Raw genomic sequence first — 14,343 nt, forward strand, 5'->3', positions numbered from 1 at the left:
AACATTTGACCACTGAAGCTTTTATGTAATTGCTGTTTGTAATATTAAAGTTATTTTATAAGTCAAATTACAGTGAATATTAATATTTATCAACTAGATGGGTATTACACACACCCATATGATGCAGTGGGATGTTTTATTCCCAGTCCATCTTTTGCCAGAAGGGAAATAAGTGCTGCTCTGAACTCCATATCCTGCATCTTCTTTTAGATGAGACAATCTTTCAAGCTAAATCAAAACTTTTTAAAAAAGAAACCATTTTGATTAGGTTGACATGCTCCGAGACACGATCTTCCATGCATCAAATTTCATATTCCCTCCGAGATAAAACAATCGGATGAATGTTTCTTGCTCATCTCTCCTTGGTTGCTGTGATGGTTTTCTGCCTGTTAGAGCATGCAGGGTTGCTAGGAGCTCAGAAACCGTGGGATCTCTTCCCTCTGTTACCATTTCTCTCTTGCTGTCTCTGAAACTCTACCCTTCACCTGCTGAAATCTCTCTCGCTCTATCTCTCTCTCTCTAATGCACAGTCAGAAGTCTCCCTGTTGTTCTCTTGCATTCAGGAAGTAACTTGTAAAACTCCATGGGCATGTTCCAGCTACCCAAAAGTCCTGTGCAAAGACTTCACAGGGTATTTGACCACCTCAAACTAGTTTCCAAATTGTAGGAAGTGTATATATTTATTCACTGCAAAAGTTGTAGGGAGCAACTGGATATTGTCTCTTTGGAAGTATAATTGGCTCAGTGTTATTGTTCTTAAATGTTTTGCTGTATTATTATTTCTAACTGTTTTTTTTTTAAGCATTTTATTTAAAGTTACGGTAAATGTTGTTTCATGTGGTGTTAATGTTGTAAAAGTCAGATTGAACATTATAATCCATATGGGCACTTTGCTGTTAAGATACTTACACATTGTAATTGAACCAAATCACATAGTTTTAAATTAAACCTTGCGAAAATCATACAGCACAAAAGTTGGATATGGAAATTAATATTAATTTAAATTTTTGAATTATAATTTTGCTATAATTTAAAAAGTCTGGGCTTGGTAAGTTTTCTTTCAATTAGTTTTTGAATAAAAAGAGTAATTGTATGAAAAAAAAATTCAGTTTTAATATTAATTTTAAAATGTAATTTGTTCTTGTGATGCAAAGCTGAATTTTCAGCATCATTACAGTCTTCAGTGTCACATGATCCTTCAGAAATCATTCTGATATACTGATTTGATGCTCAAGAAACATTTCTTCTTATTATCAGTAATATCAGTTGTGTTGCTTAAGATTTTTGTGTATACGTAAAACATGTTTTGTGTTATTTCGATAAATAGAAAGTTTAAAAGAACAGAGTTTATTTGAAATATAAATATTTTGTAACATTATAAACTGGTGAACATAAGTGGTCCGCATGTGCAACCAAAATAAGAAATGTGCTGTGTAAATAAGTTCAGAGCGTGCGTTTGCGTACTGACATGGTTGACCGCTGTTAATGAACAATTACCATTTAAGAACGACAAACTGTACTGTTTAAGATTTCTATTCAAACTGAAAGCATGAATCTAGGCTACCCACTACAGTTTTCAAAGTACAATGCAAAACTGTGACATTTCTGACAACTATGACATTTCCAGCCCTTAAGCCGGAAGCACATAAACTTACATGCTGCTAACCTGCCAAAATAAAAGATTGCTGATTTTCAGTTTAAAAATTATGAAAATAATAATAATAATAATATAAATATATTTTTTAAGTTTGCTATACAATAATTGTATTTGTATTTAATACTCCCTTTTTATTTAAAAATAAAACGATTAAAATAAAAAAAATTGCAATAATATTTTCACTATTATTAATTAATTTTTTTATAGTTATATTTGATGGGTCACACTATGTGTGGTGTGAGGACCAATCCAAATCTCCAGGTTCTCGTATGAAAACCAGGCTGAAAAAATTGTGCACCCAGATTATAAATGTCTTTACTTTTAATCAATGCATCCTTGCTAAATATAAGTATTTATTTATTTCAAGCAAAACACATAAATACAGTTGGGTGCATTATAATGTATACATTAATATGAATGAGTTTTGTTGTTTCTGTTAATTATTTATATGTCATCATACCCAGAATTGTCGGGTATTGTCATATTTTTCAAAGATAAGTAAAATGTAAAAACATACACAATAAGAGGATTGTACTAAATGATGAATTAAAATGAAAATACATAGTAGTTAAGTCCAAGGCCCTATATTCCTTTTCTTCCTGTCTTCTCTCGGCATGAGAGGTAGAGGTTTGTAATTGTATTTAAAGCTCTCATTTGACTCAAGCCCATGGTGGTGAAGAAGACATCCATCAGTTTCAGCATCTACTTCAGCCCTGCTCCCAATTACAACCAGCTCGAGGAAAAAAAGGAAAAAAAACATGGAATAAGAGATGAGGAGAATAAGACTGACCCATGCAGAGCTTTGGCTTGCCTGCCTTCCTTTTCAGATCTCTTTGTGAGACGCACTTCCTCCAGAATTCTTGCTGTGACCCAGATCAGTGGCGCTTCAACAGAAATCCTGTCCTAAAGCATCTGTCTGATGATGAAAAGCCAAGTACACAGCTTTGGATCGCTGTTATGGCTGCCCTGTCTCATTTTTCTAAGCAAAGCTGAGCCGGATGGATCAGCATGGAGTTTGTCGGATAATGATATGATGCCATGGCATTTCTCGTGTTTTTTGACTGTAATTGAAATGAACACTAGTTTATGAAAAGTCAGCATGAATCCCAGTTTACAATATGTCAAAATATTCAACAAAAAATGTGGGATTTTACCCCCATTCCATATCTTTAGTTTCAAAACTTTTTTATTTTTTTATTTCTGAATGCATTTTTAAGAAAAGTGGCATCCATTTTGGTTTCACATTGACTTATTCGATAATTAATAAAATTATTTGAGTTGAATCACTTATTAGAGGCATTCACGGTGTAAATGACAGAGAAATGCTGACAGTCATCTCACTGGGTGGCAGATGCCATTAATGACGTCAAATCAAGTTTCCACTCAATTTAAGTGATATCAAATTACTCTTTTTGAATTGCTGTGGCGACACTTGTATAATATCCAGTGGATTTACTGTTCATTAGCATGTCTTATGTCATAAGTAGCGTCATAATTGATGTTGAGCAATCTTAGCCATTACCCAAAGAGTGACTGTAATGAAGCCAAGGCCTCAGCTTCTTTTTCCGTTTTGGCTTGTTTCGCTCTTCTCATTAAATTTCTCTGTAAGACCCCACCCTTACAATACCTCTGTTGGTGCCATCTCTCAGCTGCGCAAATCAATTTTACTGTGCTGATGATTGTAATGTGGACGCCAGTGGCTGAGACGAAGCACAATTGCAACAGCAAATGACTGCTGGCAGTTGGCTGCATTGTGAGTGTTTTTGTCCATGTTTGTGTGTCTCAGTGTTTTTTTTTCCCATCAATTTGTTCTTATTGCCTGCACACTCCCCTGAGGTACTTGTGTCGACTGTTGCTCTATTTTTGCAGGATGAATGTTTGTACAGTTCAAGCGGGCAGCTCTCTGCGAAATGTTAGATTTTAAAATTATTTCTTTTTTTATTTTTAACCTCACGCTTAGGTAAGCGGCTGAGGGCCGCCTCCTGTGCCTCGCCCTGGAGAGCCGTTTTGTTAAATCGCTCAATTGCACCTTTAAACACTGCATTCAAACCCTTCAATCTTCACAGCATATTTTGAGATCATGCGCAAAGCATTTCAACAGCCATTTTTACCTGTTCACCTTTGAGTAACTGCTCCTATCAGTGCCACTCATGCCAAATCGTCTGCCCCTGCCTTGTATGTGTATTTCCATAATATTTTGCTTCATTTGATGTGGTTTCTGAGAACAGTTGTCAACTTGGAGTGCCACTGAACAAAATCTGCCGCATTTAAATGCATTTCACAGAAATCACTTCTAAGACTACCCTAATTAAGTTTTAATACTTCTTAGAATGTTCACCAACATGAACCAAGCAGGTGTAAGCTGGAGGCCATGTATTAGTAGAAGTCAAATGAAACTAAAATAGAATCAAACTTTAATTTCAGCTGAAATGCATGTGTTATATAATGATACTTTTAGAGAAAATTTGAAATTAGTTAGACAATAGTGTCCAGTTTTATTTTAGCAGAAATGCATGTAATATAAAGATAATTTTAGAGAAAATTTGAAATTGGTTAAAAGGATGATTTTTAAATTCGTAGATTTTAAAGAACAGAAAATGATGAGCTGGCCTTTATGTAATTTTCATGGTTAAGTGTATATATTATTTTAAACAATCTTTATTTTAAAAGGTGCAAGGAAAATGGAAGTAGCTGGAGAGGCTGTGAAACATGACAGGAAAAAAACCCAGAAAACAACTAATAAAGTGAAATTAAAAGTGAAAAAGTGAAGTGACATTCAGCCAAGTATGGTGACCCATACTCAGAATTTGTGCTCTGCATTTAACCCATCCGAAATGCACACACACAGAGCAGTGAACACACACACACACTGTGAGCACACACCCGGAGCAGTGGGCAGCCATTTATGCTGCGGCGCCCGGGGAGCAGTTGGGGGTTCGATGCCTTGCTCAAGGGCACCTAAGTCGGGGTATTGAAGGTGGAGAGATATCTGTACATGCACTCCCCCCACCCACAATTCCGTCCGGCCCGAGACTAGAACCCAAGACTAGAACCCACAACCCTTCGATTGGGAGTCCAACCCTCTAACCATTAGGCCACGATTTTAATTCTTTCAGTGTTGCAAACTATATTGATTATAATGGGTGTGATTAATTTAGTCAGTAAATAATGTGTTGCATTTAGTGTAAGTAACCTATAAATTACCTACAGATAACTTTTCAGTTATGCTAAACATTTTACAGTGTACTATTTAAAATGATGTCTAAAGTCTAAAATCGTGACTCTTTCAAGTGAAGTCCCTCTAGCACACAACGATTAAACTAAATCTGTATTCTGACCATCCTCTTCTTTCCTCTCGGGCAGGTCTTTCGCAGTGGAGAGGGCATGGGTATCAGGCTGGACAGCGCGTCTGCTTTCCAGGGTGCTGTCATCTCCCCTCATTACGATTCCCTCCTGGTGAAAGTCATTGCCAGTGGAAAGGATCTGCCGGCGGCTTCTGCCAAAATGAGCCGAGCTTTAGCGGAGTTCCGTGTCCGGGGGGTCAAGGTAAGGCTTGTCTCGACAACATTGCCTGCATAAATGATCAGGGGCAGCATGAGTGCGATCAGTGAGGACCTTTGAACATCAGTGGTGTCAAAAATGATCTGAAATTGTGTGTCATTATTATAGTGTGTTGGTCAAATCGTTTTTTTTTTTTTTTTTTTTTTTTTAAGCAAATGTCATACTTTCATTCAATTCCTTTAGATAAAAGGAAGTGATGAAACTTCATGAATATTAATGATGACATAATCTAATTAATATTCAGTAGGCTCAGTAGTTCCATGTCCTCACCATCATATAATACCAACTAAGCTCCTGATCAGAGTGCACAATGCCAAAAATGAGAACTTTCTCAGGAAAGGCAAGCGTGAAAGGAGCACGGGACGCCTGACATGACTAACTGAGACCGAGTAAGTGATCAGACGAGAAGTGGCTTATTTCCGTGATAGAACCTATGGATTCCCTTTCCCCTGTTAAATGTGTTGTTCTTTTGAAGCACATCTGAGCAGCTGACACTTCACGTTCTTGTCACCCATCATGCTTGCTGCCATCTGAGGCTCCGATCAGATCTTGAGCGAGCTGGAGCTAAAACATTTCCATTTTGAAGATCTTGAGTTTTTTTTTCCCCTTTCTTTTTTTTTTCAATCTCCCACACATAAACCTGAACACACTGGGTGAGTCACATTAGACCATAGACGGAGTATGCACATATAATATGTATTTATCAGCATAATGTGATCAGAGTTGAAGTAATGGCACTAATGGCACTCTCGGATAAAGAGTGCAGACCTCACCGTTTTCTGATGTGCCGCTTTCGGGGGACGGGAGGGGTGTAGATGAGAGAAGTTGTCATGGAGTGTCTGCACTTAATCAGCCTGAATAAAATAAATGTGTTTACATAAACCATTAGGGAAGGAGCTTTTCCTCGAAGCATCTTCAGAAATTAGTTTTGGAGACTATGAAGAGAATCTGTCTTTGTTTTGCCTACTTTAGTCAAAGAGTATTCAGAAATCTGAATATTATTTGGGATGAAACGAGGATATAGACTGTAAACTGTAAATTGTCAGCATTTACTCACAATCATGCATGGCATTGAGGTCCCTGAGATCCAGACCTCTGTATTTTTCTGAGATGTACATAATAATAGTTATGAACAATTGCAGATTACGTGACACCAAGATTATTAACATGCCTAAGTGCAAGTCATTGTCAAAATGAAAACTTGAAACTGTCCAATCAAATTAAAGTAGGTGGGTTAAGCATGAATTCCAGAGCGATGCTTCATTTGACCAAATTAGTTGGTTATAATGTGCCAGATAAGATTAAAGTTGCTAAACATTTAATGTTTGGCAGCTGTTTTACAATATAAATGGTAAATGACTGACAGAATTCATCAGGGATTCAAAATGAGACACTGTCTAATTTCCCTATTTTGAACTGAAAAAATATAACTTCTGATTCAAGTAATTTGTAATTGTCAATGTGATAAAACACGAAACATTAATAGCTGTTTTCAGCATATTAGGTTTAAGATTAGTAATGAATGTGCACATATTGTGAATGAATTTAATAAACTGTAGTTCCATAGCTTTTTTGGTAGCCTTTAGCAAATTCACTTCTAATATTCCAATAAAATTATTCATAAAACACAAATGTAGAAATCAGCTGACCCAATGTTTACTTTCTTCACTGGCAGATGAAAATGAAAAGACTCTATAAATCAAAGTCCAGCTATGGGAAGGGAAGAGAAATAGGCCAAGATAAAGAGAATGAAAGAAAAAGAAGGTGATCGAGATGAAAGAAATTGTATTTTAATATAATCCTGAAAGATTCATATTTGTAAGATAAAGGTACAGTGCAAAAGTTTGGACACACCTTCTCATTCAAAGAGTTTTCTTTATTTTCATGACTATGAAAATTGTAGATTCACACTGAAGGCATCAAAACTATGAATTAACACATGTGGAATTATATACATAACAAAAAAGTGTGAAACAACTGAAAATATGTCATATTCTAGGTTCTTCAAAGTAGCCACCTTTTGCTTTGATTACTGCTTTGCACACTCTTGGCCTTCTCTTGATGAGCTTCAAGAGGTAGTCACCTGAAATGGTCTTCCAACAGTCTTGAAGGAGTTCCCCGAGAGATGCTTAGCACTTGTTGGCCCTTTTGCCTTCTGTCTGCGGTCCAGCTCACCCCTAAACCATCTCGATTGGGTTCAGGTCCGGTGACTGTGGAGGCCAGGTCATCTGGAGCAGCACCCCATCACTCTCCTTCTCGGTCAAATAGCCCTTGATGCCTTCAGTGTGACTCAACAATTTTCATAGTCGTGAAAATAAAGAAAACTCTTTGAATGAGAAGGTGTGTCCAAACTTTTGGTCTGTACTGTACATATGAGTAATTTACACAATATAAGGGTATGTAAGATACAAAGTTGCTCCAGTGACCAGCTGTTGTACGATTTTTGCACTTTTTTTTTTCAGTGTACCTGACACTGACATTTAAAAAATAATTTTGTTTGGTTAGTCTGACTGAAATTGTACTGTGCATGTTAACAGACTTAATTATAAGGTTGGTTTTCAGTTTGGATGCTGCTTATGTAGGTAGTGAGGCAGCTCGGTAGGTTTTGTGTGTTTGTGTGTGTGTGTGTGTGGTGTGTGTGTGTGTGTGGCGAGACAGATGTGTCCTGGTGCAGCTAAGCTTTGAAAAGTCAGCCATCAGGGAAGCTTTTAGAGCTCGGCATCATTTTTTTTACCTCTTCGCGTTTCCTCCTCACACATTCTCTCTCTCTCTCTCTCTCTCTGCCTAATCTCCCTCCCATCTTGCCCTGTGCACAAATCTTAAAAATTGCTCCAACATGGCTTTAAATACCTTTCAAGATGATTTTTTTTTCCTCCCAGGGAAAGATCTGCTGTCCATTTGCTTGAGTTTCTCTTATCTAAATTTCCCCACAGCCAGAGTAAAGTTTGTGACAGAACATCTCCAAAAATTGCCTTGCACCAACTCTGTCATTCCACCCCAATATTTCGCTTTCCACCTCTCTGCAACTTGTGCTCTCTACAATCAGGAACGTCCTCGATTACCCTGTAGAATGCATTCCCAAGTGTGACTAGAGAACCTGGCCTCAGAAGAACTCAGAGAGTCCCTTCAAGCTGCTAGGCGTCATGGCCGGAGCTTGAGCTGTGCCGCGGCCCGTCTGCTTTTAATGAAGACTGATGAAGTGCGCTCCAGGATATGCGCGAAGTTCAAACCTCTCCTGCTGCCTTAATTTACAGGCTTCCTCTTCCTTCCACGTTTGATTAAGCTTGCTTTCTCGTCTTCGCCGCATTAACTCAACATGGTTTATTCGCATGATCGCTTGCACAATTTCTCTCTCTCTATTTATTTTTTTTTTAATTGCTTTCTCCCTTGCTCACATGTTCCCATCGCTGTGCGCGGCGGGAGGGAGGTCGCTCTTCTCCTTTCGGGCATGGGAGCTCCCTTGTTTTTATTAGGCATCTAGTACCGCCACCACAAGATTTAATTAACCCTTCAAATAATGGAGTGTGGTTATGCATCCATTTGCAGAGGTAGAATGGAGAAACCAGTATCTCTCTGGCTCATTGGGTTTATTGTTTGCCAAAGATCTGGATCAGGACTAGTGGACATCAGAAGTAGTAATGGAAGACAACTACTAATTACTATTTTGGGGGATTCTTTTATCCACCGCTATTTACTAGTGCACTTGTTGCATTGGCAGGGTAAAGGGGTGAATTACGGGGTGTTTTGGGAAGTCTAACCCTAACAGTTAAGGTCCAATGGAAGACAAGATGTTCAATGAATCTTAAAAGTCTGGGTTTATGTATGTTTCAACAACATACAGCAGTTTCAAACAAGGTTTCCAAAGTTAGATTATAAGTTTGTTAGAATTAGACTAGACGTGTTCACCTGAGGAGGTTACCATAGCAACAGCAGACTGCTTGAGCAGGTTTTGTTAGGATCAGTTTCAGATGGTGCATGAAAAAACAAGTGCTTTCTTTATCACTTTAGGTGAAACATTTAACAAATGCAAAAGTAATGAGAGGCAAAACCTGCTTTTTTTTTAATTACAAAAATTAGACTTTTGAAACTATGTAAGTGAAACAGAAAAAAATATAGAAAATAATTGTGAATCTTGTAGTTCATAATTGGATGTGATGAGCTAAACTCATTAACAGCGCTATTTAAGCATATTAGGCATATGATTAGAGTGAATATTTTCATGTTTTAGTCCTTTAAACTATTACCCATACTATACACTATACAGTATTGTTGAAATATAGTGAACAAGTGTAAATCAGACGTACAGAACCAGTATTTTTCCTTGAACATTTTCTCCTGTGGCAAGAGCGAGGTAAAATAATTTAGTAGAGCATGCAATATTATAAGGAAATCTTTTTTTTTTTTTTTCACTCCTGTTCTTTCACTTTCCTTTCTTTTTGAACCTCAAACTCACTTGTCTCCATGTAAGCTTTTAGCATTACTCAATTTCAGCAAAATGATTTTTTATCTTTACCTCTGAAATGTTAAACTGTATTTTGGTCATTAATCTTAATAAGTTAATGTCTTAAGTTGTTGTTCTGTAAACATTATGCGTTTAAATCATATATTCCTAGGCTTGTACAATTAGTGGTCTGCCATGGTCTTGGTCTATTAAAAAAAACCTTAAATTCATGCTCTTTAACACAGTGGGTAGCTCTTGCATGTTGTGAATTGCTTTGTTGGCCATTGTGCAAAGCTTTAAATGCTGAGAACAGAATTCTGGACAGATGTTTAAAGAAACAGGCAGTTTCTTTTAGAAATAATCTCAATTAGAAACCGCAGTGCGTAGCAAGAGGCGAAACGTTTGGAGCCAAGGCTACGTTCCTGGTTCGAACAGTTCTCTGTGATTAAATAAAAGCCTGAATGTTTCATTATGTTTTCTAGCGCTGTCCTGCTGGCTTATAAAGGCCCCTGCTGAGCAAGCCAAGCTTTATGTAGATCTAAAAGAAGTCGTCATGTTCGCTGAACATTTAGTTCTTTTAGCATCATCCTCCATTGGTTTGTGGTTTGCTTTTTGTCTGTTTTTTCTGTCTTTTATTTTCAGTATTTCTTTCTATCTTGAATTTGCAGTGCCTCCTCTCTGTGAGGGCTGCTTTTATATGATACCAGGATATGTTCATCACTGTCAGGAAGTTGATCCGTGTCAAGAGCCTGGAGGCCGTATCGAATGAGGGTAGAAGCTGCAGAGAGTGAAAGACATTGTGAGAATAGGGGAGAGTGTGTCTGCATGAAGGCATCACAAGAAGACTGATGGAAGCTGACAAACATTAAGAACCCTAGAGAGAAGGAGGGTGTATGCAGTAAGAAAAAAAAAACAGGAGAAGCTTTCTCGCTCTAAGTAAATACACGAAATTGAATGAGGACCAAACTCAAATACGCCATCCTATTCTCCCTGGAGAGTCCCAGTCATGAGTCTGACGTGCGTTTGTCCGTTCACAGTCATCATGACCTTTTCTCCTTCCATCCCTGTAGAGTTGTACTTCTTTAGTACCAGGCACTTTCTATGAATATGGTACAAAATAAGGACCGTAAACTCTCAAAAACATGTTTTTGTCTTTGTCAACAAATTGTTAACATCAAGAGTTCAAACCGAATGTCAGAGGAGCCGTTTCATTTTCTAATTGATTTCTTTGAAGTTTGCCATTTTTGCAGCCCTGTTACCAAAATCGGAGATGTTTTTAAATGCGTTCCAAATGCCTTATTCGTGTAATTATCCTTATTAACTAGAAATATGCATGAAATAAACATCAAGCGTAAATGAAGCTGTTGCTAAATAGCAATTGGCTCGTCTGGGACCAAATGTTACTTCGTAGTTGTTGATGAACTTAATAGCACAGATTACCATAAGTTAAAGGAAAATAATAGTTTGATCATTTTATTTTTACAATTGGGTAACAGGCTCGAGCTGTTCATCTTGATGAATTGAGTCAGTCCCACAATTTGACGAGATTATTTACTACTTTACCACTTTTTACTGTCATGATGTAGAAAGGGTCCAAATTTGTGGGTGTAGCAATGTTAAAAAAGTGTTGAAGGTGAAGAAATGGATCCATTAAATCTTTTTTTTAAATTTAATTCCATGAGATCTGTGAGAGCTCCTTTATACTCTGTTATTACTCTGCAGTCGAATGGTTCCAAAGCCAATGAGAGGAATTGATCTTTACCTACAGCATCACGTGACCCTTGTCTGTGCATCATGCCACCATAGACTCGATATCTAGCCTTACTTAGTTGAAGACAATAGTTTCATGATCACTGCAGCATTTATGATCACCAGAGGACTTGTGCAGCCAATCTCAATGTGTCTGTGTCAGTTTAAGCTTGTAGTTGATTGTGAGGCAGTGCAGTTGTCTAATAGATCACAGGCCATGTAGCGCAAGTGTCATCTCTGTCAGCTTCTCTCATCATTACTGCTGAACCAGCAATTCTTTAACAGCCTAGAGGTGTTCTCGTCAGAACCAGCCAGGTGCTTAAAGCTAGATGCTGCAGTTCTCCCACGAGGATGCTGTTTCTGGTATCAGGTTTTGGAAAGCAGGAACTTGGAAGTTTTGACACTTTTTCCTCAAAATTGCTGGTTATTATTGGTTCATCCTTGGAAACTGGGGCGGACAGGTGCACTCTGAAATATTTTTCAAATGGACTTTTAAACCAGGTCAAAACAATTTTAGCAGAAGAAAATCAAAATATTTTTGTCAGAATTATGCTTAAACTGCTGGCCAGCTGGGTAAAATAATATACACTACTGTTTAAAAGTTTATAAGATTATAATTTTTTTTTTAAAATAAATGAATACTAATTATTCAGCAAGGATGCCTTAAATTGATCAAATAATAGTAAAGTAATTTGTTACCAAAGCTATGTCTAAAGAATCCAGAATGCATGCTATTATGGATCACGAGAAAGCAAGACCAGTATATCAGCTAGATACAAAAGCAGAGGTGCTCGGTTGATGATGCCACATGCCCCAAGTTCTTATTAGACTAGCTCAGAGTATGTATTCAAGTGGATCTAAAAATCTGCGGCACGTTCAATCTCCCACAACTCCATCAAACATAAAGGAGGCGCTCACAGGAGAACAGAATCAAAGGTTGGTGAACAAAGAGTCTGTGTAAATAGAACACAGCACCTCACAACCTAAGAGATATTAGCTAATGCTTTTTCAAAGTCCTGGCTAGCGGCACTGGCAGCTGAGGCCTGTTATGAATGAGAAATCTTGCTACTGATGAAGAGAGAGTTACTAATAGTGAGAGTGAATGCACCCTGGGGGAACCCGGGAGGGCTGAGGGAGCTGACAGCTCCAACCTCCAACAGAAAAGCTCCTGTCAGACTCCCACACTCGCCCTGTCCCGATGGGAAGAGGGGTGGGCCTGGAAAAGATTGGGAAGGGAAGAAATGAAAGAAAGAGCAGGCAGGGGTTACTGGGTAATTTTTGCTGGCATGAGGGATAAGAGAAGGGGTGGTTGAAAAGTCACCGAGGTGGTGCTCTTCTGAAAGCTGTGTCTCTTATGTCCCCTTTTCTTCTCACACTTCTCCGCCGTGCTTAAATTGAAGGAAAAGCAGGAATGACCTCTTGACCTACAGGAAGAGATAGCGGTGAGTAGGTCAAAATGCACTCCTTTTGTGCTTGGTGTTAGGATTCTGAGAAAAGAGCCCAGACAGCAGGGGAAAATCAGAGGAACACACTGTACTTTCGAGATTGAATCCTTTGTCTGTTTTATGCCGCAACTTGCCATGAGCTGGTCCTTATCCCCAGCATTATCAAACAACTTTGCAACCATTTTATTTCTGTACTTTTATGGAACAAATGATCGAGCATGTGTTTTTTCTTGCTTTGCTTTCATTTAGTCTTTAGTTTATTATTATAATTATTATTATTTATATATATATTTTTTTGTGCAGCATTTTGGGTGCAACCAATTTTTGCAGCTGAATCGCAAGAATGATTTTATTTGCATTTTATTTTTCAATTAAAGCTTTAGTTTTGTCTTCTTTCCTTTGGATGTGAGGTTTACTTGTTTTTGTCAAAATGAAACTACATCAGCAACCATTTTTTTTCCATAATGTGTCATTTTTTTCCAAAACATTTTTATGTAGAGTCTTGCAATAAGACCGGTAAAGGCGCATGCTGTTATAAAAAATGTGGTGTTAAATGCATTGTAAGTCGCTTTATATAAAAATGCCTGCCATATGAATAAATCGAACAAATCAATAAATTATAAGCTGTCCCAATTAATAATGAACTGCATTTAAATTTTTGGGTGGACTATCCCTTTAAGAACTTAATCTGTATGAGGACTATATCTAACCCTCACGGTGAATACTGTAAATGTGAACCATCATGTGCTTTGTGGTGGAAGCCCATAGTACAGTAAGTTTGACTCTCAAAGGACTGAAGTTGCTTAGGCAGCATTTGTTTTTGTGCATTACACTAGCTATCGCCTTGTCAAGACTCACAGGAAAGAGAGAGAGGGGCGGTAAAGCACAGTGGCTGCAGCTGCAGTGGAGTCATCACAGCCAGAGAGAGAACAGGCCAGCTCTGTCTGCATCACTGCTCCTGCATGCATGATCAGCTAACCACCTATGTGCCAATCAGTAGATTTTAATTGGGTAAAAGAGGGCAGAATGTTGCCTGTAGCAATCATAAGGAACCATCCCATCATCTCCTCCACCCTCCTTCTCCCCGTGCTCCCCACACTTGTCTTTCATGCAGTCTGAGTTTTGTGGTCGTCTTGGAGTGTGTAAAGACATTTATGCACTCTAGGGGTGCTTTGGAAATAAAAAGCATGCTGATGATTTTAGACATCACACTCTGACAACAAAAGCACCCGTACAAATGAGACCATGTGATTAGTACATGCTATTCCTGACTGGAACAAACATCTGTGGCCATGATTTTCTCTGGTAGTTGTTGCAGTCTTTGCAGTCAATTTTTCCCTATGATTATGATTTATTTTTTTCAGTTTTTCTTTAGGGAGGACCTCAGCATAATGTGTAGCTCTGTTCCAAACTCTAGTGAGCTTCTGTATCTATAGACCCTACTGGAAAAACCCATTTAAAGCAGCCCTAAGCTGGTCTTAGCTGGTCAG

General features: G+C 38.1%; 1 protein-coding gene across 1 annotated transcript in view; it reads left to right on the forward strand.

The window, feature by feature from the left end:
- The window catches only part of pcxa (pyruvate carboxylase a), a 101,158-nt gene that overhangs the window by 53,206 nt on the left and 33,609 nt on the right, over positions 1–14,343 (forward strand). Inside the window, exon 10 of the mRNA XM_052537745.1 lies at positions 5,021–5,203. Coding sequence (XP_052393705.1) covers positions 5,021–5,203 — 183 coding nt within the window. The remainder of the gene's footprint in view (positions 1–5,020; positions 5,204–14,343) is intronic.

Source organism: Carassius gibelio, chromosome A21, assembly GCF_023724105.1.
Source record: "Carassius gibelio isolate Cgi1373 ecotype wild population from Czech Republic chromosome A21, carGib1.2-hapl.c, whole genome shotgun sequence".
Taxonomy (NCBI): domain Eukaryota; kingdom Metazoa; phylum Chordata; class Actinopteri; order Cypriniformes; family Cyprinidae; genus Carassius; species Carassius gibelio.